We start from the raw sequence: 24,044 nt of genomic DNA, 5'->3' as shown, positions 1-24,044 counted from the left end.
GATTCTAGAACTGTTGATTAATAGAAATGTACATACTTGTAGAATTGTCATAGGCAGAACCAGAGTCTTCCTCTGTGCCATTTTCTCCACCTTCAGTGGCTCCAAAGAGTGCCTTGTAGTTATTGTCTTCATACCAGTTGAGGGACTTGATCTTCAATCCACCTCCCTCAGGATGGCCACACACAATACGTGATACCGCTTGATATAATGAGGTTGGTGAAGATGTGGAGTTCCCACTAGTAAGGAACATGACTTCCTGCCTCATTTCTGCCCAGCTCTTCATAGTTATAACCTGAATAGATCAAAAAGCTTTCGGTCAGGCTCTGAATCAGGTAAGTTAAAGTGTGACAATGCACAAGCCTCCCAATGCAAAGTTCTGCAAACTAGTAAGGCAAAGGGCTAGTACACAGAAGGCTATTTCTGGTCTTAAGCTGGTAATATACTGATACATTTCATACAGGCTGAATGACAATGACACTATATAGCATGGATGGATAAATATACAGTGCCACTATTGTATTCAGACAGCCGGCGATAGTGGCTGTCAAAATACCTGTATGGTGGTTGCATCTATTTGAATGCCGCTGCTGTACGTCCAGCAACTTTTACCCCAGGTCCTTCGGTCTTTAATAGAAGGATGTCAGGTTAGAGGGTGCCGACATGGCCACCTACTAAGCAAATTTCACCCATCAGTAACCAGCTGAAAAATTCCTGTATGGCCAGCTTCACACACCCTGCCGATATTACGAAGGTACTACAGAACTGCGATATCACATTGTTGTCATCACCGTAACATTGCATACAAGCAGCAACATGTTGGTCTCTCCATGAAGGAGGATCAGTAAAACCTCCACAGACCTTATTATACTACATCATGTTGTAGACTACTTGGGTCCAGTCCAAAGTACTAAGTATAGAGCATCTCTTAACCCCCCTGGCGGTATTCCCGAGTCTGACTTGGGGTTAGATTTTCATGCTGCGAGCGGTAACCCAGAGTCAGACTCGGGCTCGCCTCACTGGATCCACAGACTTTGTTTACTTACCTTGTCCATGGATCCAGCGATGCCACCGCGCTGTGTGAGCGAGCGGGACCTCGCTCGATTCACACAGCGTCCTCCTGTGCCGCCGATCTCCGTTCCCTGCGATGTTACGACGCACGGGAGCGGAGAACGGCGCCAAATTCAAAAACGTAAACAAACACATTACATACAGTATACTGTAATCTTATAGATTACAGTACTGTATGTAAAAAATACACACCCCCTTGTCCCTAGTGGTCTGCCCAGTGCCCTACATGTTCTTTTATATAATAAAAACTGTTCTTTCTGCCTGCAAGCTGTAGATTGTCCATAGCAACCAAAAGTGTCCCTTTATGTCAAAAATGGTTTTAGAGCAGCTAGAAAACAGCGATAATAAATTATAATCACTTGCAGAATTGTGCGATAGCGATTTGTGGGGAAATTCGTCATAAAAAAAAATGACAGCAACAATTCTGCAACTGCAAATTTCAGTGATTTTGATTTGATTACATTATTGAATAATTTTTATTATAATTATATTATTATTTGTTATAATTATTTATAATTATTTATTATATTATAATTTATAATTTTGTTTTTAAAAAAATGTCATACCCGGGATGCCTATTAGACTCTTGTTTGGACAGATTTAAGTGAGTTATTTCTAAAAATTACAGGCCTACAATATAAAACGCCAAATTTCCTTGCAAATAATGGTACCGCTTTCAGCATGTTTTTTCTGAAAGAATCATACCGCCAGGGAGGTTAAACAAACCCCCCCACACCTACTATAAATAAAAGTGTAAGTGGCTCTAATAAAAACTTGGATGCATTTCGTATGCAAGGATAGGCGATTATAATTCATAGAGCTGACTTCCAGTCATCCAGGATATGGAGGATAAGGAGAAGCTTCCTGCTTTGTACATAGAAGACAAAGAATCCTTCTTATGTATAGGTGCCTTCTCCTTAGCCTGCAAAGACAGACATTATTAAAATATCCATGTTCTAAAAGCAACTAAAATGTGCCAAAACATTTACAAAATTGTTGTAAATGAAATAAATTAGATCTTTGCTACCAGTCAGTTAAGCTGTTACAGTGCATGTTTTGACATTCAAATTCCAGTAAGAGAACAATGAGCGTGGGGTCAGTTCAGTAAACATTGAGAAAGAGAGGAGTAAGGCGCAAACAGCACAGACTGTTCTGTACAATGAAAAGACTGAAGTTTCCTCCAGAGCATGGGAATGTTTGTGACGCCCACCCTGGGACTGCTGCCAACTTTGTTTTACGAAAGTCTCATTTAGCCACATCAGCAAGATGAGAAATACAAGCTTTGTCCATCGTTTTTATACTCCTTGCCCAGACCTGGGGGCTGCCTACCACAGGCATCAGCTGTACACAGCTCCCATTAGACAAGTTTCTGCTAGTCTGAGATTTAGGGGTTTTATTTAAAGCGGAGGTTCACCCTAAAAACATGTATATACCATTACATTCAGCATACTTCCAACATGTACAGTATGCTGTTTTTTTGTTTTTTTCCGCTGTACATACCGTATTATTGTTCTTTTCCACCTGGCTTCCGGGTTCTCACTCCCGCAGGAGTAGGTGTTCCTATACAGCGGCACAATGTCACCTGGGACTTAGCCCAGATGATTGACGTGCTTTATAAAAACTTCCCCCCGGCGGATAATTCGCGTCACGAGTTTCCGAAAATAGCCGAACTGGGAGTCGGCTCTATATGGCACCTGCACAGTCAGCTCTACACGGTTCCTATTCTGTGCGCAGGCACTGTATAGAGCCGACTCCCAGTTCGGCTATTTTCGGAAACTCGTGACGCGCCTTATCCGCCGGGGGGACGTTTTTATAAAGCACGTCAATCAGGTGACATTGCGCCACTGCATAGGAACGCCTACTCTTGCGGGAGTGAGAACCCGGAAGCCGGGTGGAAAAGAACAATAATACGGTATGTACAACGAAAAAAAAACAAAAAAAACAGCATACTGTACATGTCGGATGTATGCTGAATGTAATGGTATATACATGTTTTTAGGGTGAACCTCCGCTTTAACTTGTTACACTTAACTGTATTGAACAATTTAGCTGCTGCGATTACACATATATATGGCCGTTTGTACAAACTGCACTTTACTACAAACTCTCTCCCTGTGCGTTAACTCCCATGTTCTATTCCCAACCATCCATATTATGATTGTGCAGTAAAGGAGGGCCTGTAGGGGGAGAACAACAATGCCTATGTCACTCTAGCTTTTATAAATGAGGGCCAGCACTGAAAGGGTTAGAGTTGCTCCTTTACTACTACATATATTATAATGTGCAATCAGCCTTTCAAGTTTTTTCAATAACTATGTATCTAATGTTGTTGGCCTAAAAAATGCGTTCTAGACAAAACTTTATGTTGGCATTTGGATAAATTCGGGAATGGATAGCATCTCTCTCAAATTCTTGCTGTGGTCTGTAAACCCAAAAGAGAAGATTTTGCTTACTTCCTGCATTCTGAATGATCTTTTACTATTATGAATGGACAAGCAGTGCTGGTTGTTCATTCATACCAGTGATAGATCTCTCAGAGCTGTAGGGTTGATTTACTAAAATTGCATGGTAGCTAATCAGCTTCTAACTGCAGCTTGTTCAATTAAGCTTTGACAATAAAACTTGGAATCTGATTGGTTTCTATGCTCTGTATGCCTATTGGAGCTACAGCCCAGGCGATGGATAAACTTTCACTATTTATGAATGGGCGATCAGTGATGTTGAGTCAGTGCCGTTTGTAACACAGCCCAAGATTGCTGATTGTTAATTCATAAAACTGAAACCTCAAACAGTGCTACAGTGTTCTGTGATCTATTGGTCAGTCTAATGGATCGTTTTCATCAGACTAACCGATCGTGTGTGGGCCCCATCGGTTAAAAAACTAGGAACTTGTTTTAAAATTATCGGATGGTTAACTAACCGATAGAAAAAAATGATCGTCTGTGGGGACGTCCATTGGTTAAAAATCAATGCATGCTCAGAATCAAGTTGACGCATGCTCGGAAGCATTGAACTTCATTTTTCTCAGCACGTTGTTGTGTTTTACGTCACCGCGTTCTGACATGATCGTTTTTTTTACCGATGGTGTGTAGGCACGACTGATCATCAGTCAGCTTCATCGGATAACTGATGGAAAAATCCATCAGACTGTTTTCATCGGATGGACCGATCGTGTGTACAGGGCATTAAAGTATCACTGATAAACACACGGATATACAGAGAACAGCTGTGTGATCTGTGCTACTATTAATCACAAATCCATGTCCTCTTTAGCAGCATTATTGGATGGGGATAACCTGTCCGGGAAGACTGCTTAAAAATAAAGGGATGGATTTGAATGTGGTAAAGTCCTATATGCAATATGTCCCCCTAGGGAGTTAAAAAAACAACGTATAATGATAAAAACAAAATATGTGTAATGATGGTTCTTCTTTAAAAATAAACCCCAAGCCTTTGATTCTGTGGATTGCCCTCAAGCAAAGAAAATATTTGAGAATAAATGTTAGGGTTCCCTTCAAGCCTTGCCATTCCATTAAGGTGTACTAAGGCAGTCCTGAAATATGATCTGCGCCATTTTGTCACAATGTCAATGAAAACACACATCAGTGAATAAGCATAGGTTGTAGTGTGCTGCAGCACAAGTGCATTGGGTGTGTTGACTTGGTGTGATTGGGTGCTGCTCAAAAGAAATAGCACTACAGTACATGAATCAGGATAGAGCATGTAAAAACATACGTTACTGCAATGCATAGGTGGGAAGTTGGCCTAAGACACCTAAAATATAGGGGCTGTCATTGCTGATAAAAGAACACTAGTTATGTAGTGGTCTCTACATTTAGGCTCCATTCACACTTGTGCGACTTGTCATGCAACTTCAAAGTTGCATGACAAGTAGTTTCCCATGTTCTCCAATGATAACAATATATATGTGCAGCTTAAAGTTGCAGCAACTTCAAGGTAGTTCATGGTCCGACTTTCAAGCAACTTGAGGGCCATAGACTTCAATGTTAACCCTCAAAAGTTGCATGAAAGTCGTACCTGAATGTTATACAATGCAACAATTGTCCATTATCACTGATCAAAGCCATATCCAATTTGCACCCAAATCAAAGTTGCGTCAAAGTTGTACTCCAAAGTCAGCGCAATTTTGGAGTCGTACAAGTTTGAATGGAGCCCTAGACTCCCACTGCTGAGATCAGACTTTGAGCAGACTTTTAGTGCAATTATGTGATGCAACATGAATGTAATTTGCATATTTAACAATGGATTGATGTGAATGGACACCTTTGGAAACAATGTGAGATTTTGATTGCCATGAAATTCAGTTTGACTCAAATCACATCTCATATCTCACTAGTGTGAACCAGGTCTCATTAATTTTTAAATGAGTGACCTGGAACAACAATGCAGATTGGAAAAATAAGAGAGAAGTAATGCCGCGTACACACAATCAGGCTTTTGCCCAACCAAAAGCTCATCAGAATTCCGACGAATTCCATCGAAGTAAAATAGAACATGTTCTATATTTAAACTCCGATGGAATTCATCAGAATTTCTCCGATGGGGCTACACATGGTCAGCAATGACACCCTACATATTCTTTTAGTACAGGTTTCTTTTTTTTTTATCTCAGACTATATTTTTCAGGATTCTTTATAACATTTTATTTCCCCGATTTTTGTGAATTTAAAGGTGCTAAATTCTAACAATAAAGCAGCAGAAAACTAGCAGTTGCTGGTGACTGAAAAGCTATGCAGTTTTTATCAACCAAAGTTACATAAATACAGGCCTACAAGAGTGAAAATAGCACAAACATTCTCCACTTGGTCATGGCCCACGGCAGATATATAGTGCACAATTTAAACAACTGTTCTGCAACGATTGGAAGCTGGTTGTTTGTGGTTGGGATAATGAATGATGACACAGTCGCTGTAAAATACCCTCAAGCTCTGACAAGTCGCCACCCTATACTTACTTCTTTGGCGAGCTGACCCAGGCTGTGCAGCATGTTATCTGTAACCTCTCTCAGGACAGGGAAAGAGTTTGAAGACATTTCTTTCTATAATTAGCAGAATGAAAAGAAGAAACCACTGGTTACTAATTTTTCCAAAAATAAAATGGTTTTCATCACAAAATGTTATTCTATAGTACCCACAAGTTGTGAGACCCACCTTACATTTTAAAGGAGACTATACCATACACATCACTTTGTTTGCTATGCACAGCATTATGTTTTCTGATCATAAATCTTGTCTTTAAAGCAGGGGTCTGAAACTGGCGGCCCTCCATCTGTTGCAAAACTACAAGTCCCATCATGCCTCTGAATATGGGAGTCATGTTTGCAGTTGTTAGCCTTGCAATGCTTCATGGGACTTGTAGTTTTGCAACAGCTGGAGGGCCACCAGTTTCAGACCCTTGCTTTAAAGCATATCTAAAACCAAAATATATTTTCTCATTCTGGTAAGAGTAATGAGGAGTTACGTCCTCAGTCTGTTTTTTATTGGTAACTTTGTCCCCTTCAGGGAACTCTGCTTTCTATCTGATTGGTGACAATGGTCACTAAAAATTTGTGAAAATACAATATTTTGCCCTGTCACGAGAAAAAGAGGGGACATATTCCAATTGGAGAATTTTTCCTGTGTCCACTATCTAAGTCAGGCCTCGTACACACGACGGGCGAAACACATCGTTTTGCTCGTCGAGTTCCTTGTTAGGCTGTCGAGGAACTCGACGAGACAATTTTCTTCATTCCCGTCGAGGAAAAAGAGAACATACTCTCTTTTTGGCTCGTCGAGTTCCTCGACAGCTTCCTCGTTGAAAAATGTACACACGACCGGTTTCCTCGGCAAAAAAAAAACAAAACAGCACGTTTCTTGCTGGTTTTTGCCGAGAAACTCGGTCGTGTGTTCGAGGCCTCAGTCCTTACTCCATTTAAAAAGAACCAAAATGGCTTTAGATATACTTTACATCAACTTTTTAATTGGAGTACAAAGTGTAATCATTTATTGCAAACTGTTGAAAGAATATTATATATAATGTGGGTTAGAAGCTCAGTGGGAGAGGGGTTCAACAGTAAACTATTTGTTAATATTTTTACCCCTGCAATGTACAACGTGTAATGCTGCTGGCTTCTGCACTTTCACTACTTCCAGAAGGAGTTACAGTGGACAGTGCAGTCTCCAGACAGTCTGTTAGCTTAAAGATGGGGGGAGTAGGATGGTGCAGCAGGGGAGTATCTTGTCATACCAAATATTGACTAGTCCCTCCACACAATGCTGCAAGAGAAAGAAGTCCCCCATCATGATACAAGAAATCTGGGGCAGTGATCACGGAACCAGCTTAAACAAGGCACGGATTAAAAGATAAACAAAGCTGCATCACTAAGTGATTATATCAGCTGCTAAAAGTACTGAAGGGTTTAATTTTAAAGTAACAAATTATTTTATGGATGCACATATAAATTGAAGAAACTGAGTGAATGAAAGCCCACTTTTTGATGTAATAAAACCTTTTGTTGTCTTGGTTCATTGTTGTCCGTACATAAATAATGTAATGGTGGAACTCTAAGGTCAGAACTAAATCACAAGATTACTGTGAATAGTCAGCTATGGTAAGAATCACGCTGGGTTTGACCAGTTTTCATAAGAACCATGCAATTATTCAATAGCCATTACACTGAAAGAAGAACAATGGCACTTTCTCATGATACTGACTGAACTGGAGCACAGTGACTTAATAGATTCTTGGAAGTCCTCACACTGAACTCTGGATAATGTGTCAAAGAATGCTTCACATCCCAGTTCACATACAAACCAAAGCGCACACTGTAAGTGGAGGTACACATCTATGGTTTACCATGTTTGCAGAGCTAATAGATGGCTTGTGGGCTCTGGAAAGGTTTTAGGTGTAATGAATAAGGAATCGTGCATTGTGCTTTTCTGCTATTGTCAGTCTCTAATAAGAATAATTATATATATATATATATATATATATATATATATATATATATATATATATATATATAAAAAATATAAAAAAAGAACATCTGAGGAGCTTGTCATTTATGAACTGAAGAGCATACAGTAGGCTGATGTCAGACAGGCGACTCTACCACTAGCGATCCTGCCACTGCCAATTTGTTGAAATCACAAGGCAGCAGGATTTCTAGGAGGCTGCCTATCTGTGCCTGTAGAATCGCTCCCTCTGTAGCCGAGGCAGAGATGTTACTCCTATCCCTAGTGATTGAGATTCAGTAACGTTGGACCAGCGGATATCATCATCTTGCTGCATCTGGCTACAGAGGGAACAATTCCACAGGGACAGACAGGAAGCCACTGTATCGATCCTGCTGCTGGTGATTTGTCCAAATCAGAAGAACTGCCCAGTCTGATATCAGCCTAAGGCAGGCCATAGATGATGCAATTTTCTTTTCTGTAACCATGGCTTGCAAGAAAGAAAATTGCTCAATTACCCCATCAATACAGTGAGGCCTCGTACACACGACCGAGTTTCTCGGCAAAAACCAGCAAGAAACTGTTTTTTTTTGCCGAGGAAACCGGTCGTGTGGACACTTTTCGATAAGGAAACTGTCAAGGATCTCGTCGAGCCAAAAAGAGAACATGTTCTCTTTTTCCTTGACGGCAATGGAGAAATTTGGCTCGCCGAGATCCATGACAGCCTAACAAGGAACTCGACGAGCAAAACTATGTGTTTTGCCCGTTGAGTTTCTCGGTCGTGTGTACGAGGCCTCAGTGTTGATGGGGTAATTCCTCCTGTAGCGCCATTGTGTTCTTTCGGCAGGAGGGCACAGGAAGCCATCCCTGCAGGGAAAACAGAGTGAGTATTGCTAGCAGCTACTGCCGCTGGTAACATGCTTGATAATCCGACTATCTGGTTCAATGAAACCGTTTTGCACATGTGCGGGGTGGCCGCAGTGCGGTTTGGAAAAGGGTCCTGTGTGTTTTTGAGTCCGGTTAGGGTGCAAATTCAGCTAAGAATTTTCAGCTGAATTGCATCTGAACCACTAAACAGAAACACACCAGACTCCAGACTGCAAACCGCAGTCGCATATGTGTGAACCTAGCCTGATTCTGTCTTTTGCAAAAAGTTCACTATTTCATGCAGACAGTGGTCCACAAGAGACAATTGTAGTGTGAATTTAGCAGGCTGACCCTGCAAACATGTCCTCAAATTTACCCTGTAATTGTGAAGCTTTATCTCAAATAGCCATTCGCAACAGCACTTCCTATCTCACTTATCCTAACAAAGCTAGAAAGAAAGCTAAGTGACTGGTGATCTCTGTGGCTTTTTATGCCATAATCAGTCTCATATATGCTTTGTATTTTTTGTATATATATTTTATCACTGATGCACCAATGTGAGGTGCGGCAATGCCCTTGAATTTTTGCATGTTTAGGTGCATCACGTGTAGGGTAGCTTATTATTAATAATGATCTGTCCTATTCAGAGCAATTGCAAAAAAGAAGTGTGGGTGCTTTTTTTCAGACTACAACGCATGTCAATAAGTTACCCTGCATTGTGGTGCAATTTAGCACATGACACTTTAAATAATCTTTAATTAGGAAAAAATAAATGTAAAAAAATATAAGTAGTGAAACACACATTGCACTGCTCCCTTCCAGAGCCAGCACTGTCACTAGCCCACACAGTAAAACACTGCGTTTTATTGTGGGGCCTAGTGTGAACATAGCCTAAAGCTGGATACACACAATATAATTTTCTTTAGATTTTTTCTTTTAGGCCTCGTACAGACGAGGTGACATGTCCGATGAAAACGGTCCGCGGACCGTTTTCATCGGACATGTCCGCTCTGAGATTTCGCTCTGATGGTTGTACACACCATCAAACCGAAATCCCGGCGGACAGGATACGCGGTGACGTGGCCGCGTCGTCACCGCGACAATGACGCGGCGACGTGCGCGACCCTGGAAAGTCAATGCTTCCACGCATGCGTCGAATCACTTTGATGCATGCGAGGGCTTTCGGCCGAGCAGACATGTCCGGTGAGTCGTACAGACGACCGAACATGTCCGACGGACAGGCTTCCAGCGGACATGTTTCTTAGCATGCTAAGAAACATTCGTCTGCTGGAAACTTGTCCGCTCGGCCGGGAATCCGGTCCGGTCGGCCGTACAGACGACCGAACATGTCCGCAGAAACTGGTCCGCGGACCAGTTTCAGCAAACATGTTCTGTCGTGTGTACGAGGCCTTAGATGTACCAAAACCATATAATATGAGGTTAAACTTAAACACTTTCAATGTGTATGCATTTAGGCAGGCTGAAAGTAAATCTAAAGGAAATCGAACAGCAAAAGTTGTATAGTGTGTATGCAGCATTAGTTTGAACAGAGCCTAATTCCATGTACACACGATCAGGCTTTTGCTCGGCCAAATTACATGGGAATTCCGACAGAATTCCATCGGAAAAATATAGAACATGTTCTATATCTAAAGTCCGATGGAATTCATTGGGATTTCCGATGAAAAAACTCAGATGGGGCTACACACGATCGGAAAATCCGATGGAAAAAGTCCATCAGACTTTTTCCATCAGAAATTCCAATCGTGTGTACGGGGCATAAGTTGCACTTGATAAGCAGAACTACATACAGACGTGACAGTGTGTTACAATGAGTTCCAGTGCAACACTTTGAAAACAGAGAAAGCTAGTGTACAATCGTAGATTATAAAGCAATACTGCATGTAATTTCTGAAACAATGGTTAGTAGGTCATTATTGTCCAATGTACTGGTACAAAATCTGACGCATAACTAGAATTCAGATATATGTCTGGGACTTGGGAGAAAATGTTCTTGGCAGAACCGCACAGTCTAGCAGAACACAACACTTCTGTGTGTGGTTTTGACTAAAGCATTATTGTGTTGCTTATATTTTACTTGATCCGGTGGCTCGTGAATGAGTGGGGTAGCAAAATCAAAATAAAAGCAATACAGTGATAGGTACCATTAAAAGATGACTAGCTGGGATAATGCCATGCACCTGGCCCTGACATATCTGGATCTGTCACCGAGGGTAATATTACTCTTGCATCCCGCATGCCCAGAGGAGAACGTGAGCTAAGCTATTTTCTTATCAGATTGCTAAGCACTGCTAAACTGTGTGACCTTAGTTACATACTCATTGCTTGTCTCGACGTCCCTGCACTACGCACATTTCACCATGCCTTCCTATCTCATGCTGCTGCTGTGCAACACTATCTACATGTGGACAGCACCAAGATAGTGATACAGCAAAGTCACATCTCTTTAAGGAATCTGTTCACTTCAAATAAATGAATCCCAACTCATTAAAACAACCATTAAATATAATATCAAACACCAATTTATCCTGAAAGCAAAATGTACAGCTCCTCTAGTCTAGTGATGTGTGTGTGTGTGTGTGTGTGTGTGTGTGGGGGGGGGGGGGGGGGGGGTTAAAAACAGGTATCGGAAGGTTTTTTACCTTAATGCGGAGAGGCATTTAAATAGAAAACCTTTTGAGTTCAGATCCACTTTAAAGTTCCATTGTTGCACTCCAGTGTGAACGTGCCGTTCTTTTACTCACCGTTATGGGCTTCAAAAGATCAATGTTGGAACGGAACTCATGCTCCAGCAGATTGAGCTTGTCCTCTGGAAGAGCACAGATTACCGTCTGGCTAAATTTTGCAACTTCTTCATTGTGAATGGTGACATATTCTGCCAGCCTAGAGCTATTGCATAGATCCTTCAATCGTATTTGAAACCCAGACACCAAAACCTGAATAAAGAAAGCAGTTGTAGGGTCATTGTAAATTTATATCAATCCTATCCATGCTTATGAAGGACTATATTGAAAAAAAACAATGAAATAAATAGAATAATTATGCTTATATTTCCATATGGGCAATCATTTCAACAAGTATCGTCCTACAATACACACAATGCATGCATTTATTGAGTTTCCGACTAATATTCATGAGAATGCAGCTTTTAACTTAACTTCATGAATTTAGCACAGGCCTTATAAATAATACATCAGAATAAGTGATGTGTCACTGCTTGCTAGCAATTTCATTACTGGAGGGCCCTCATTGAATTATGTGTATTGTATGCACGAGAACCTAGTAGTCAGTTAAAATACTAAAGGCACAGGCCCTTAACTTGCCCTGTGTCAAAAACATATCTATTGATCTGAACAATTCAGAAGCTGGAGTCGGTCTACCTCATTTGACCTAATGTGTGAAACAATATGAACTTGCTTGTAACTGGGTGTCAGCTGGAAAATATAGCTTAGGGATTTCACATCTTGACTAGGAGCATATGACAAGTGCTGTAATTGTAATGTGTTACAAACCATGCCACACTCAAATATCACTTATGGGTGGGCTTAGCCATAAATAGTAAGTACGGTATAAACTGTTTACGCTAGTACCTGTTCCAGTTTCAGATCTGCATCCATTATTTCTTCCACTACAATGGGAGGCATGCTTATGTTTTGCTGAAGGAAGGTAGTGAATTTCCCATTATCCATCAAGCAGTCCCTAAGCTTCAAGCCTGTAAAAGACAGCAGAAATACATTTAATGTAAGTATATATGTAAGTATGAGATCAATATAATGTTTACCAAAAATATATAAATTATAGGAAGCTGAATTATGACCGAATAATGAAATATTGCTATTATGACTCATCCTGGGGCACATTTATAACTGCTGTCTGTGGGCATACATCTCTTGGCAACCCAAGCCATACTCATCTATGCACCAAACATATAGATATGCTTTTCTATCAAGAATATTCTCTGGGTTAGCTAAACATGGCAGAATTGTGGGTCACATTTTATATAACCTGATATTTGATTTTAATGGCAATTTCACTGCTACAGCCTTGGCACATGTGCACTGTGTCTAATACTAAATACAGTACTAAATTACTATATATTCATCTGTATTTGGCTCTGAGTGGGTGTTCTGCAGGCCTTTATACCTCTCTTTACATATTCATTTATATGTTTCCACCAATAGACAACAGCTAGACTGCTCTCCAGTTTAACCAGCTTCTGGTAAAGGAACTACTGGTGTAATGTCGCAAATGTATATATTTTTAATTCTTTCCCCATGTACTGTATATACCGCCGTCATTTGCACAAGACTCTGCCCAAAAGGAACCACATTCACTAAGCTCTGGGGCGAAATTCCTTAGCAAAGTGAAAAGCCTATTTGCCTTTATTAACTCAACCCCCATGACTCTCCTCCCAGCCATCATATAATGCACTGTTTTATGCCTAAAGGCCCGTACACACGGTCTGACTTTTTGCCAACAAACTTCAAATTGAGCAAGTTTGCAAAAAAATCCGACCGTGTGTACGCTCCATCGCACAAACGTTTTCGTTTTTCATTGGACAAAAGTTCGCTCTGCAAACGGACAAACTTTTCGGCAACAAAAGTCCGATGGTGCCTAGTCTGACCGTGTGTACAGCAAGCCATCGGACTTTTGTACAAAGTTCAAATACGCAAGCCAAGAACCAATGTTAAAATCAACCAACAATAGCAGAAGTTGAACTAAAGGGTGGCGGTAAAGAGCAGAAAATGTGATGTTGGGAAAGTTTTAGGAAAGTTTGCAGAAAAGTCCGAGCGTGTGTATGCTATGGGTGTGCCCGGCCAACTCCCTTCAGACAAAAATCCAAGGAAAAGTTTGTTTGAAGTCGGATCGTGTGTATGAGGCTTTAGCATCTAATCGCCAGGCCTTGAAAGCTGTCATGTGAAGGAAGGGGATGAGTCCTAAACTTCAACCCAGTGATTCTGCCAATGGGTTCATTAGACTAGCAGGGGAGAAGGTATGTGATCACCATTCTCACTGATCTAAAGCAAACCTACATGTTCACATTTGATAACATTTTTACATTGCTAGGTTATGGAAAAAAGGATAAGATGCCCGCCCACCCCCCCATACAAAACATGAAAATTCTATACACGTGGGACTAAAACCAAGGTTGTAAATTCCACAAAAGCAGGCCAACCACTGTCACCATGCTGGCTATTGCTTATAAAATTGCACCTTCCAAAGTACTTAAACCACTTTCTGCATTATTCTATGAGATGAACATTTTGCAAAGTATACTAAGCAATAAGAAGCAATGCAAATTTTCAACAGACTTTACAGTAGCAAACTGAAATCTGATTCTTATCTTCATCCCTACTGACTTCTGCACACCAGTGTGAGTGTTTCTGAGGTAAACTCATTTCCAACAATGAAACATCTGAGGCATTTTCATTTCTGAACAATGTCAATTACGTTGGCATAAAACTCAGAGCCATTGAACCCTATGCCATTCATCTGAAAGGCTGAAAAACTAGGGGGTACTTACATTGGCAGTTTTAACTATACCCAGGCTTGATTCAGTCTGGTTCATTTGAGTAGTGTGACTACCCAGACTGGGTTATTTCATGTACTACTTTAATCACTGCTATTTTTGTTATTAAACAAGCCTAAGAACACCTATTAGCATAACTGCTTTAATGTAAAAAGAAGAAGGTATTATTTATAGTAGAAGAGAGAGAACTGTCCTACGCAACATACTACGCTTATCCTCTGATTGCATTTTGCACTCCTGTATTGCACAGCATCTGGTTGTGTAGATCAACATTCTACAAGAAAACATGAGATATCATGTTGGAGTATACATTAATTATATGTGTTTACTAGGATCACCAGCAATTGTGCAACCGCTTTCACTGACTCGGCAGATCTGTACAGTCACAGATCTCTTTAAATAGACACGAAGAACCAAATAACAACAGAAGTATGGCATGTAGTAAATATTAGCCTGGCACACACAGTAACCCGCAGAACAAGATTCTAATGAAGAGTAGACCTACAAACATTTTATCTCAGGCTGTAGCCTTGTGAGTAAGACATGCATAAGTCTGAGTAAGTCTGCATAATTTACTGCTGACAGACATGCTTGAAAAACAATACTTAGCTTACAAAGCAAAAATACAACATGAAAAGGAAGTGATAAAGCGCAGCCGTGTTTTATTATGAACACTCATATACGTCAGCTTCATAACAGTAAAATAAACCCACTTTCCAGGACTTTAGTAGGATGGCAATGCTACGGTTTGATTTGGGAAACATTGAGGTTTTTATTGCTGACATCCTGAAAATTCTAGTTGTCTGGTTGTTGGGGGTTATTTACGAAAGACAAATCCACTTAGAACTACAAGTGCACTGCAAGTGCACTTGAAAGTGCTCTTGTAAGTGCAATTGCTGTAGATCGCAGGGGAAGCTCTGAAATTAGGTGAAGCTCTGCTGATTTGATCATCCAATCATGTGCAAGCAAAAATGCTGTTTTTTATTTTCCTTCCATGTCCCCCTCAGATTTACTGTGACTGCAATTTCAGTGCACTTTCAAGTGCACTTGCAGTGCACTTGTAGTGCAAAGTGGATTAGCCTTTCATAAATAACCCCCGTTGTGTTGACCCAATAGCTTCAATACTTCAAGGCGCTGATCTGGAACAAGTACACAGATCAACAAAGGCAAAAGGAGAAGCCGCTTTTCTGCATATTAGTTCTGGGTCAGTGTCTCAGGAAACTGAATAAAGCAGAAGAGTCAGTCAGCACCAAAGCCAGCAATTTGGCATTTTTTAGAAGGCAGTCAGTCATGTTACTGTTATGACAGATTTCTGTTAAATAACCTTCAATGAGTAGTAATAACATCTACTGACACAAATATTAAAATATTATACTAATTAATTTATTTCTATTTCTGTGAGGTACATGTTCTTGTCTTCATCCCTAATGACTCCTGTACACCACCAGTTTGAGTGTTTCTGAGGTAAACTCATTTCCAACAATGAAACATCTGAGGCATTTTCATTTCTAAACAATGTCAATTACGTTGGCATAAAACTCAGAGCCATTGAACCCTATGCCATTTATCTGAAAGGCTGAAAAACTAGGGGGTACTTACATTGGCAGTTTTAACTATACCCGAGCTTGATTCAGTCTGGTTCATTTGTGTAGTGTGACTGCCCAGACTGTGCCCAAAAACAGTTAGTGCCTTGCGCATTTGGGCCATCTAGGCACAATGGGGTTGATTTACTAAAACTGGAGAGGGCAAAATCTGATGCAGCTGTACATGGTAGCCAAATCAGCTTCTAACTTCAGCTTGTTCACTTAAAGCGGGGGTTCCGCGGGAAATCTGTTTTTTTTTATCTGTGCATCTACCGCTTTTAATATAGTTATCATTGTACTCACGTCTCTGAATTTTATAGCCATTCGCATGCACATTCGGCCGTAAAGAATTATTTATAAAAATTCCTCCTGTAAGGTTCCATCTTGCTTGTGGGCACTGCGAAGCCCACAAGCAAATACTTCCGGGATTCAGTGATCTCGCGATATCTCGTCATTGTGTGTTAGGAATCGTCTCCTGGGAAGCGACACACTGTGCTCCCAGGAGACATTGCGATCCTGTCGCATGAAACACTGGGCCGCTGAGGAACAGAGAGACACGCCCACTCCCGTGGGAGGGATAGCAGGAAGTGGCTGCTATTATCTTCAGAATAAAGGTATTGAAACCATTTAAAAAATTAAGGATAGCGGAATGTAGAAGTAAATACGGAGCTAGTCTGAATAAGGTGTAGTTGATATTGAGGGTGAACCTCTGCTTTAAGCTTTGACAAAACACACCTGGAAGCTGAGCTGTACCAGATTTTGCCCTTTCAAGTTTTAGTAAATCAACCCCAGTTTGTCCCTCTGTGTTTTCGTGTGCCTGGGAAGGACAGGTGCAATGTCCAGCCCGCTGCCTGAAGGGTGTCAAAAGTCTATGGCAGCCAGTAGCCTGATGCGGCTGAACGCTGTACTAAGTGGCAGCCACATTTAGGCCTCTATGCATTCTGGGACTAAGGCCTGGCACACAAAAGAGGGATGCATTGCTCCTAGATGGTCCTGTGTACAAAGGGCCTTAAGCATATCATGCCTTAGAGCACTTAGACGAGGTGGTCCCAGGCATAGTTCACTTCAGTGTAAATGCAAACCATGCCTGAGCACAGAACATTTTCCAAGATAACTGAGCTTGGAAGCAGGAATCATTATGGCCCTCTATACTCCAAAAGGAATCATAGATATTTTTTGAATCAAGCTAAATTCATCATATAATGCCCAGGTTTTCTATGATGATGATGAAGCCTATTTTATCCAATACTAGTCATTTCGCATTATGTGTAGCTCTTAGGCCTCATGCACACTATACATTTAGCCCCTGTGCATGAGACGTCTAGTATTTCTGTGCATTTGTCCCTGGGTGGATACTTTTCTAAATGTTAACACCGCTTAGTGCACCATCCAGCCCAGTCTAACCATATCAGCTTACAGCATCTCAAGCGTTTTACAGGCTGACAGCAGTCAGGCTCAACGTTGCTCCTGTGCCTGCCTGCCACCCCCACAAAAAAAAAAAAACGGAATCTTATGCACAGGTTAAAAGCCTAGTGTGTACGAGGAGGTCCTTACACTAAAATGCATTTATTTACTGTTGTACTATAATAGGGCTTGTGGAAGATATTTTCCTGGCATAGACAAAACTCTAAGCCCGCGTACACACGATCAGTCCACCCGATGAGAACGGTCCGAAGGACCGTTCTCATCGGTTAACTGATGAAGCTGACTGATGGTCTGATGTGCCTACACACCATCAGTTAAAAAAAACGATCGAGTCCAACGCGGTGACGTAAAACACAACGACGTGCTGAGAATATTAAGTTCAATGCTTCCAAGCATGCGTCGACTTGATTCTGAGCATGCGTGGGTTTTTAACCGATGCTTTTGCATACTAACCGTCAGTTTTGACCTATCGGTTAGGCGTCCATCGGTTCAATTTTAAAGCAAGTTCTAAAAATTTTGACCGAAGGATAACTGACCGATGGGGCCCACACACCATCGGTTTGGACCGATGAAACGGTCCTTCAGTCCGTTTCCATCAGTTTTGACCGACCGTGTGTACGCGGCCTCAAAGTATCTGACATGACAGTCAGATTTGAGAATGAGGCATTCCTTAATACTACTATGACAAGATCTGTCTCTGTCTCATGATTATGTGTCCATCAGAATGCACATTTATAAAACAAGTGACAGCGGAAAAAAAAATACACAGCTCTTGGCACTCAGTCAGCTTGGATGCTTTTTAATAAATGCCCAAAGAAGCTCCTGGCACACAGTGAGTTTGCAATAGGAACACTGCTATTTTCTGAGTGGGTGGAATTGTCAGGTTACTGTCGGTCACTGCCCTCTTGAGCATACATCAGCAGCATTTTTTTAACTACTTTTCTCTTATATGACCTTGGATCGATAGGTATTAAAGATCATGCATTGTATAACATTTCATGTGCTTTGAGATAACACTTGTATACCAATGACTCATTTTATTTTATCCCAATTTTAAAATGATGATGATAAAGTAAGAAGATTTTCACCGCTCCAGGTGAGCCCTATAGACAATCAGGGACGGTCGGATTACCAAGGTGCTGGCAATGCACGTAGCAGTAGCAATAGGAGGAAGGAGATGGACAGCCGCACTCCGAAATAACTTTTCAAAAAAGTTGTCTTTTATTTTCAAGCAGGAACATGCATAATCACCACAACCATAAACCAGGACAGCCGACTAGTTTCGCACTCTTGCTAGTGCTTAATCATGGCGAAAATAAAAGACTTTTTTGAAAAGTTATTTCGGAGTGCGGCTGTCCATCTCCTTCCTCCTATTGCTAATGATGACAAAGTAGTTCACCAGAATTAAATATGTAGGTTTAAGGGCCCTTTCACACGGGGCAGGATCAGTAATGATCCGCCCCATGAACCTCCGCTTGCTCAGCGGGGATCGCTCCGTTGATCACCGCTGAGCCGTCGGAAGACAGGGCGGTCCCCGCACAATGTGCAGGGACCGCCATGTCTTTTCTCTGCTCTCCTCTATGGGGGGGATCGGATGAACACGGACCATCTGTCTGTGTTCACCCGATCCGATGACGGATGGAAAAATAGGGTTTTCCTCTGTCTGCAGAATCAGAGGAATGCGGAATCGGGCGAGATTGGGTTGACACCCGCGATCTCATAGGGACCAATGTATGTCCCTTTTTCGGATACACGGATAGATGAAAAAGTGGACATACGGTCGCCCGCGTGAAAGAGCCCTTTTTAAATATTTTTTTTGGTATGTTCTGAAACAAAAAGTAAAAATGTATTTTGTCAGCTAACTGTAAAATATTTGCACAGTTTCAGGCCACACGTGGAGTTGTAGGCTTCTTTTCACATGGTTACCTTAAATGCGTTGACAAAAAAAAGCCTGTTGTTTACTGAGGTCAATAGCCCAAGCACTAAGTACACATACATAGTTGTATAGGTCAAATAAATAACAGTTTCCCACTTCCCCTCTCTTGGCTCTGTAAAGTTGCCTGCAGAATTACAGTTAGAGAGAGACCATCTGAAGAAAACAGCTTATGTTGCATTTTGTTTTTCTAAAGCACATAATATAAGCATATACATAATAATTAGGTATAAACCATTGTTAGGATTTGTAAAAAAAACAAAAATATGATATATATATATATATATATATATGAGAGAGAGAGAGGGAGAGCGAGAGTGTGTGTGTGAGTAGGGGGACAGCCTCAACTGGTATTGGCATCGGTAAATCATATAAAGACAGGGACACCCAGGTCTGTCCTGGACTTTTATTCAGTAAAGCAGTAAACAATGGGAGTCCAAAGCCTACAACAAATCGAAAATATGCTTGCCTGACCCACTTACTATACTCAGGTCAGTTCCTGACTCAGGCCTCGTACACACAACCGAGTTTCTCGGCAAAAACCAGCAAGAAACTTGCTGGGAGATATTTTTTGACGAGAAAACCGGTCGTGTGTACATTTTCGCCGAGGAAACTGTCGAGAAACTCGACGAGCCAAAAAGAGAGCATGTTCTCTATTTCCTTGACGGGAATGGAGAAAATTGGCTTGTCGAGTTCCTCGACAGCCTAACAAGGAACTCGACGAGGAAAACGATGTGTTTCGCCCGTCGAGTTCCTCGGTCGTGTGTACGAGGCTTCAGGCTTCATGTACACTGGATGTTTGAAAAGCTCTTCTGAACGCTGCAATTTGGCAGGTAGTAACCGACATTAAAAAACGTCAGTTTTGCCACTTTTTCCATGCTGCGTTAAGGGGAGTTAATGAGCATTTTTGTTTAGAAGCGTTTTCAATGAGGAATCATTCTCTCTCTCACATAGCTGAGACTATCAATGGGTTCTAGCTACAAGGAATGGAGGCTTTATCCCAGCCAAAGCTCAACAAAGGCTCTGGGCTTTAGGGCCCAGTAAAAATCATATTTGTATTCTGGGAAAACAAAAAGATTTGCATTCTCCACATCACTCCTGAATCATGGAGCCCCTCACCATATGTAATACACCTAGATGACACACCGTAGTGAGATATATATATATATATATATATATACACGCACACACGCACACTCACACACACTGTATAAATATATCCATTACACAGATACAATGTTTTTTTCAGAAAGACTTTGGTGAACATTTTTATAAACAGTTAAACAGAGCATATACTGACTGAAAAGTAATTTAAAACCAGAGGCTGTATCTGCTGTGCAGACCAAATTCTTCTGCTTATTGGAAGGTCATCAGAAGCTGGTTTTGGGGCAGACCAAATAACCAACGTGTCAACATGACACGCTCACCCTCCTGGAAACATAACCCAAATATCCTTGTGACACGAGTCAAAAATACAACTTTAACAGAAAGCTTAAAGGTATACCTTTCGGGGTTTTTAAAAATGCACTGAGGTAATGGTATATGTCATCTGAACTGCTGACAGTTGAACCTGCTACTCATAGAATAGTGAAAAATGTACTACAAAATTCTAAATGCTGAAATTCTATATACGAATAGCATACACAGACACACATTAACATACACACACACACACACACTTAGGCTGATTTCACCAAGCAAGCTAGAGGGGTCACTAGCAACAGGGTTGCCTGTCCTTGTAGAATCACTCCCTCTGAAGCTGAGGCAGAGAGATGTCAATCTGTTGCTGACTCGAACACTGCTGAATCTCGCTTACTAGTGATGTGAGTGATATCTCGCTGCCTCAGCTAGCTAGTGACCACGTCCATTGATATGATCCTGCCTCTGGCCTTAGCGATCCAGCTGCCGCTGGGATTTTCCACTAGCAGCAGAATCGCCCATCTGGCATAAGCCTTCATAAACCTGTCAAGATACAAAAAAGGAGGGTTTCTAAAAGTTAAGGCTCTGTGAACCTTCTCCTGGCTTTTATTATCCAGTGAGTAACTGAACTTTTTCAGATCAGACAGCGAAGAGAGTATCGGGATGACAGGTCAGAGCCTCCACCTTTTAGTCAGAAGTGGTAGTCTCCATACTTCTATCCTCATGTGTTTACTAAAAAGTACAGACACTACCTAAATTTACCTCCAAATCTTTGCCTAGTTTGTTAACCTTTTTTCAGTTAAGGCGCCCTTTTCAATCTTGAGGCACCCTTTTCAAAAATGTAAAAAAATTAAACTAATAGTTTTACATAACGCAGCAACAGCCACATATGTAGGACACCCAATGTTAGAAGGACACTGGCACTGTCTAGTATTCCAATGTTTCTCTTCTCCCTCATTCACCTAATCATGTGACCCCAGTGCTGGCTGGGAGGGGTAAACAAGGATGCTATGCAGGTGCCTGGGGTCCTCCTTATCAACCAATGATGTAATTGGTTGTCAGGACGCTGGAAGGTAGTAATAGTGCAAAATTAAAACCTGTGGTTTAGTGCAACTAGAGGGCAGGTTTCATCCACCTGCTGGTTTGTATAGAAATTTTGGACAATTTGTAGGCATTTTGCCAAGGTACCACTGAAGAAACATAAAAGACACCCTGGTGGAAAAAAAGCTGGCCTAGAGCATGCTACAGCATTATTATATTATTTTACCTTGTTCCTTTAGCAACAATCAGCTTGCATTACCCCTGTGACATCATTACCAGACTTGTAAAAAAATTGAGGTGTACTTTGGTAGTAAGTTTATTTCTATTGACGCAGGCACACCCCCAAAACTAAACCATTTCCTACATATAGTATAGTGTGTTGGAAAGCTTTCGAGAGTCAAGGTAGCTGCACTGTTTTGCTGGGAAAGACTTAAATAAATGCATGTGAAGAGGGACAGAGAAGGTTAGATGAAAGGGAGATTAATTAATTGCAGAAAAGGCACCATGCTGTCAGCTCAAATAGGAAGTTAGGAGCACACTGGAATTCTGGCAGATCAACGTGTATTTTTATGTATTTGCAGAACAAACACTTGGGAAACTGAGTGTATTGCATAGATGCAATGAATATCTTTTATTTTGCCTTGACATATACCTCTTTATCATTTGTGATGACATTTTATAATGTCAGACTGACCGTTTGCTTTGCAATTGACTTGGCATTTACAATGTAACTGCTGCCTTTTTATCCTTAGCAATATGCCAAATGGGTTTGCATTCTGACAACAGAAACAAAAATGCTTGCAATGAAATTCCATGGTCAGGTGGAAGCTCTATGGCCCAGTCATCCAAGCAAGAAATGTGTCCGTCCGATTAGATGTTGCAAGACCACAGAGGCTTGTAACATGCAGTTGCACATTTTAGGGGGATAAACAAAGACTGGTGCAAGCCAAAAAAAGGGGCCAATTTCTATATGCCCACCTAACTGGTGCGGTAAATTGCTAAAAGTGCCTTGCACCGATTTGTTAATATGTCCCATGGTGGTGCGGCAGAATTCTGGCACATATCTGAAGTAACTTCTAACTTCTACTGGGATCATCCTAAACTTCCTCCTTCTCCCCTCCCATTGCTGGCTGTCTATAAAACCCCTCAACCCTCGCTGTTGGACCTTTCTCAACACAGCATTTATGCCACTCGGATAGTGTACAGGTCATTCTCAAAAAATTAGCATATTGTGATAAAGTTCATTATTTTCTGTAATGTACTGATAAACATTAGACTTTCATATGTTTTAGATGCATTACACACAACTGAAGTAGTTCAAGCCTTTTTATTGTTTTAATATTGATGATTTTGGCATACAGCTCATGAAAACCCCAAATTCCTATCTCAAAAAATTAGCATATTTCATCCGACCAATAAAAGAAAAGTGTTTTTAATAGAAAAAAAGTCAACCTTCAAATAATTATGTTCAGTTATGCACTCAATACTTGGTCGGGAATGCTTTTGCAGAAATTACTGCTTCAATGCGGCGTGGCATGGAGGCAATCAGCCTGTGGCACTGCTGAGGTGTTATGGAGGCCCAGGATGCTTCGGTAGCGGCCTTAAGCTCATCCGGAGTGTTGGGTCTTGCGTCTCTCAACTTTCTCTTCCCAATATCCCACAGGTTCTCTATGGGGTTCAGGTCAGGAGAGTTGGCAGGCCAATTGAGCACCATCACTGACTGTGGGTACTTGACACTGGACTTCAGGCATTTTGGCATTTCCCTCTCCCCAGTCTTCCTCCAGACTCTGGCACCTTGATTACCGAATGACATGCAAAATTTGCTTTCATCCGAAAAAAGTACTTTGGACCACTGAGCAACAGTCCAGTGTTGCTTCTCTGTAGCCCAGGTCAGGCGCTTCTGCCGCTGTTTCTGGTTCAAAAGTGGCTTGACCTGGGGAATGCGGCACCTGTAGCCCATTTCCTGCACACGCCTGTACACGGTGGCTCTGGATGTTTCTACTCCAGACTCAGTCCACTGCTTCTGCAGGTCCACAAGGTCTGGAATCGGTCCTTCTCCACAATCTTCCTCAGGGTCCGGTCACCTCTTCTCGTTGTGCAGCGTTTTCTGCCACACTTTTTCCTTCCCACAGACTTCCCACTGAGGTGCCTTGATACAGCACTCTGGGAACAGCCTATTCGTTCAGAAATTTCTTTCTGTGTCT

At 41.4% G+C, this 24,044-nt stretch overlaps 1 protein-coding gene across 4 annotated transcripts in view; it reads right to left on the bottom strand.

The window, feature by feature from the left end:
- Positions 1–24,044, bottom strand: part of ABCA1 (ATP binding cassette subfamily A member 1) — a 149,433-nt gene that overhangs the window by 54,151 nt on the left and 71,238 nt on the right. For all 4 annotated transcript variants that reach the window (XM_040359419.1, XM_040359427.1, XM_040359436.1 and 1 more), the window contains exons 6-9: positions 12,500–12,621; positions 11,654–11,845; positions 6,044–6,127; positions 37–292 (exon numbers count right to left, since the gene is read on the bottom strand). In XM_040359419.1, the coding sequence (XP_040215353.1) occupies positions 37–292; positions 6,044–6,127; positions 11,654–11,845; positions 12,500–12,621 (654 nt within the window). The remainder of the gene's footprint in view (positions 1–36; positions 293–6,043; positions 6,128–11,653; positions 11,846–12,499; positions 12,622–24,044) is intronic.

This window comes from Rana temporaria, chromosome 1, assembly GCF_905171775.1.
Source record: "Rana temporaria chromosome 1, aRanTem1.1, whole genome shotgun sequence".
Taxonomy (NCBI): Eukaryota; Metazoa; Chordata; class Amphibia; order Anura; family Ranidae; genus Rana; species Rana temporaria.
This window is presented reverse-complemented; position numbering and strand designations above follow the sequence as displayed.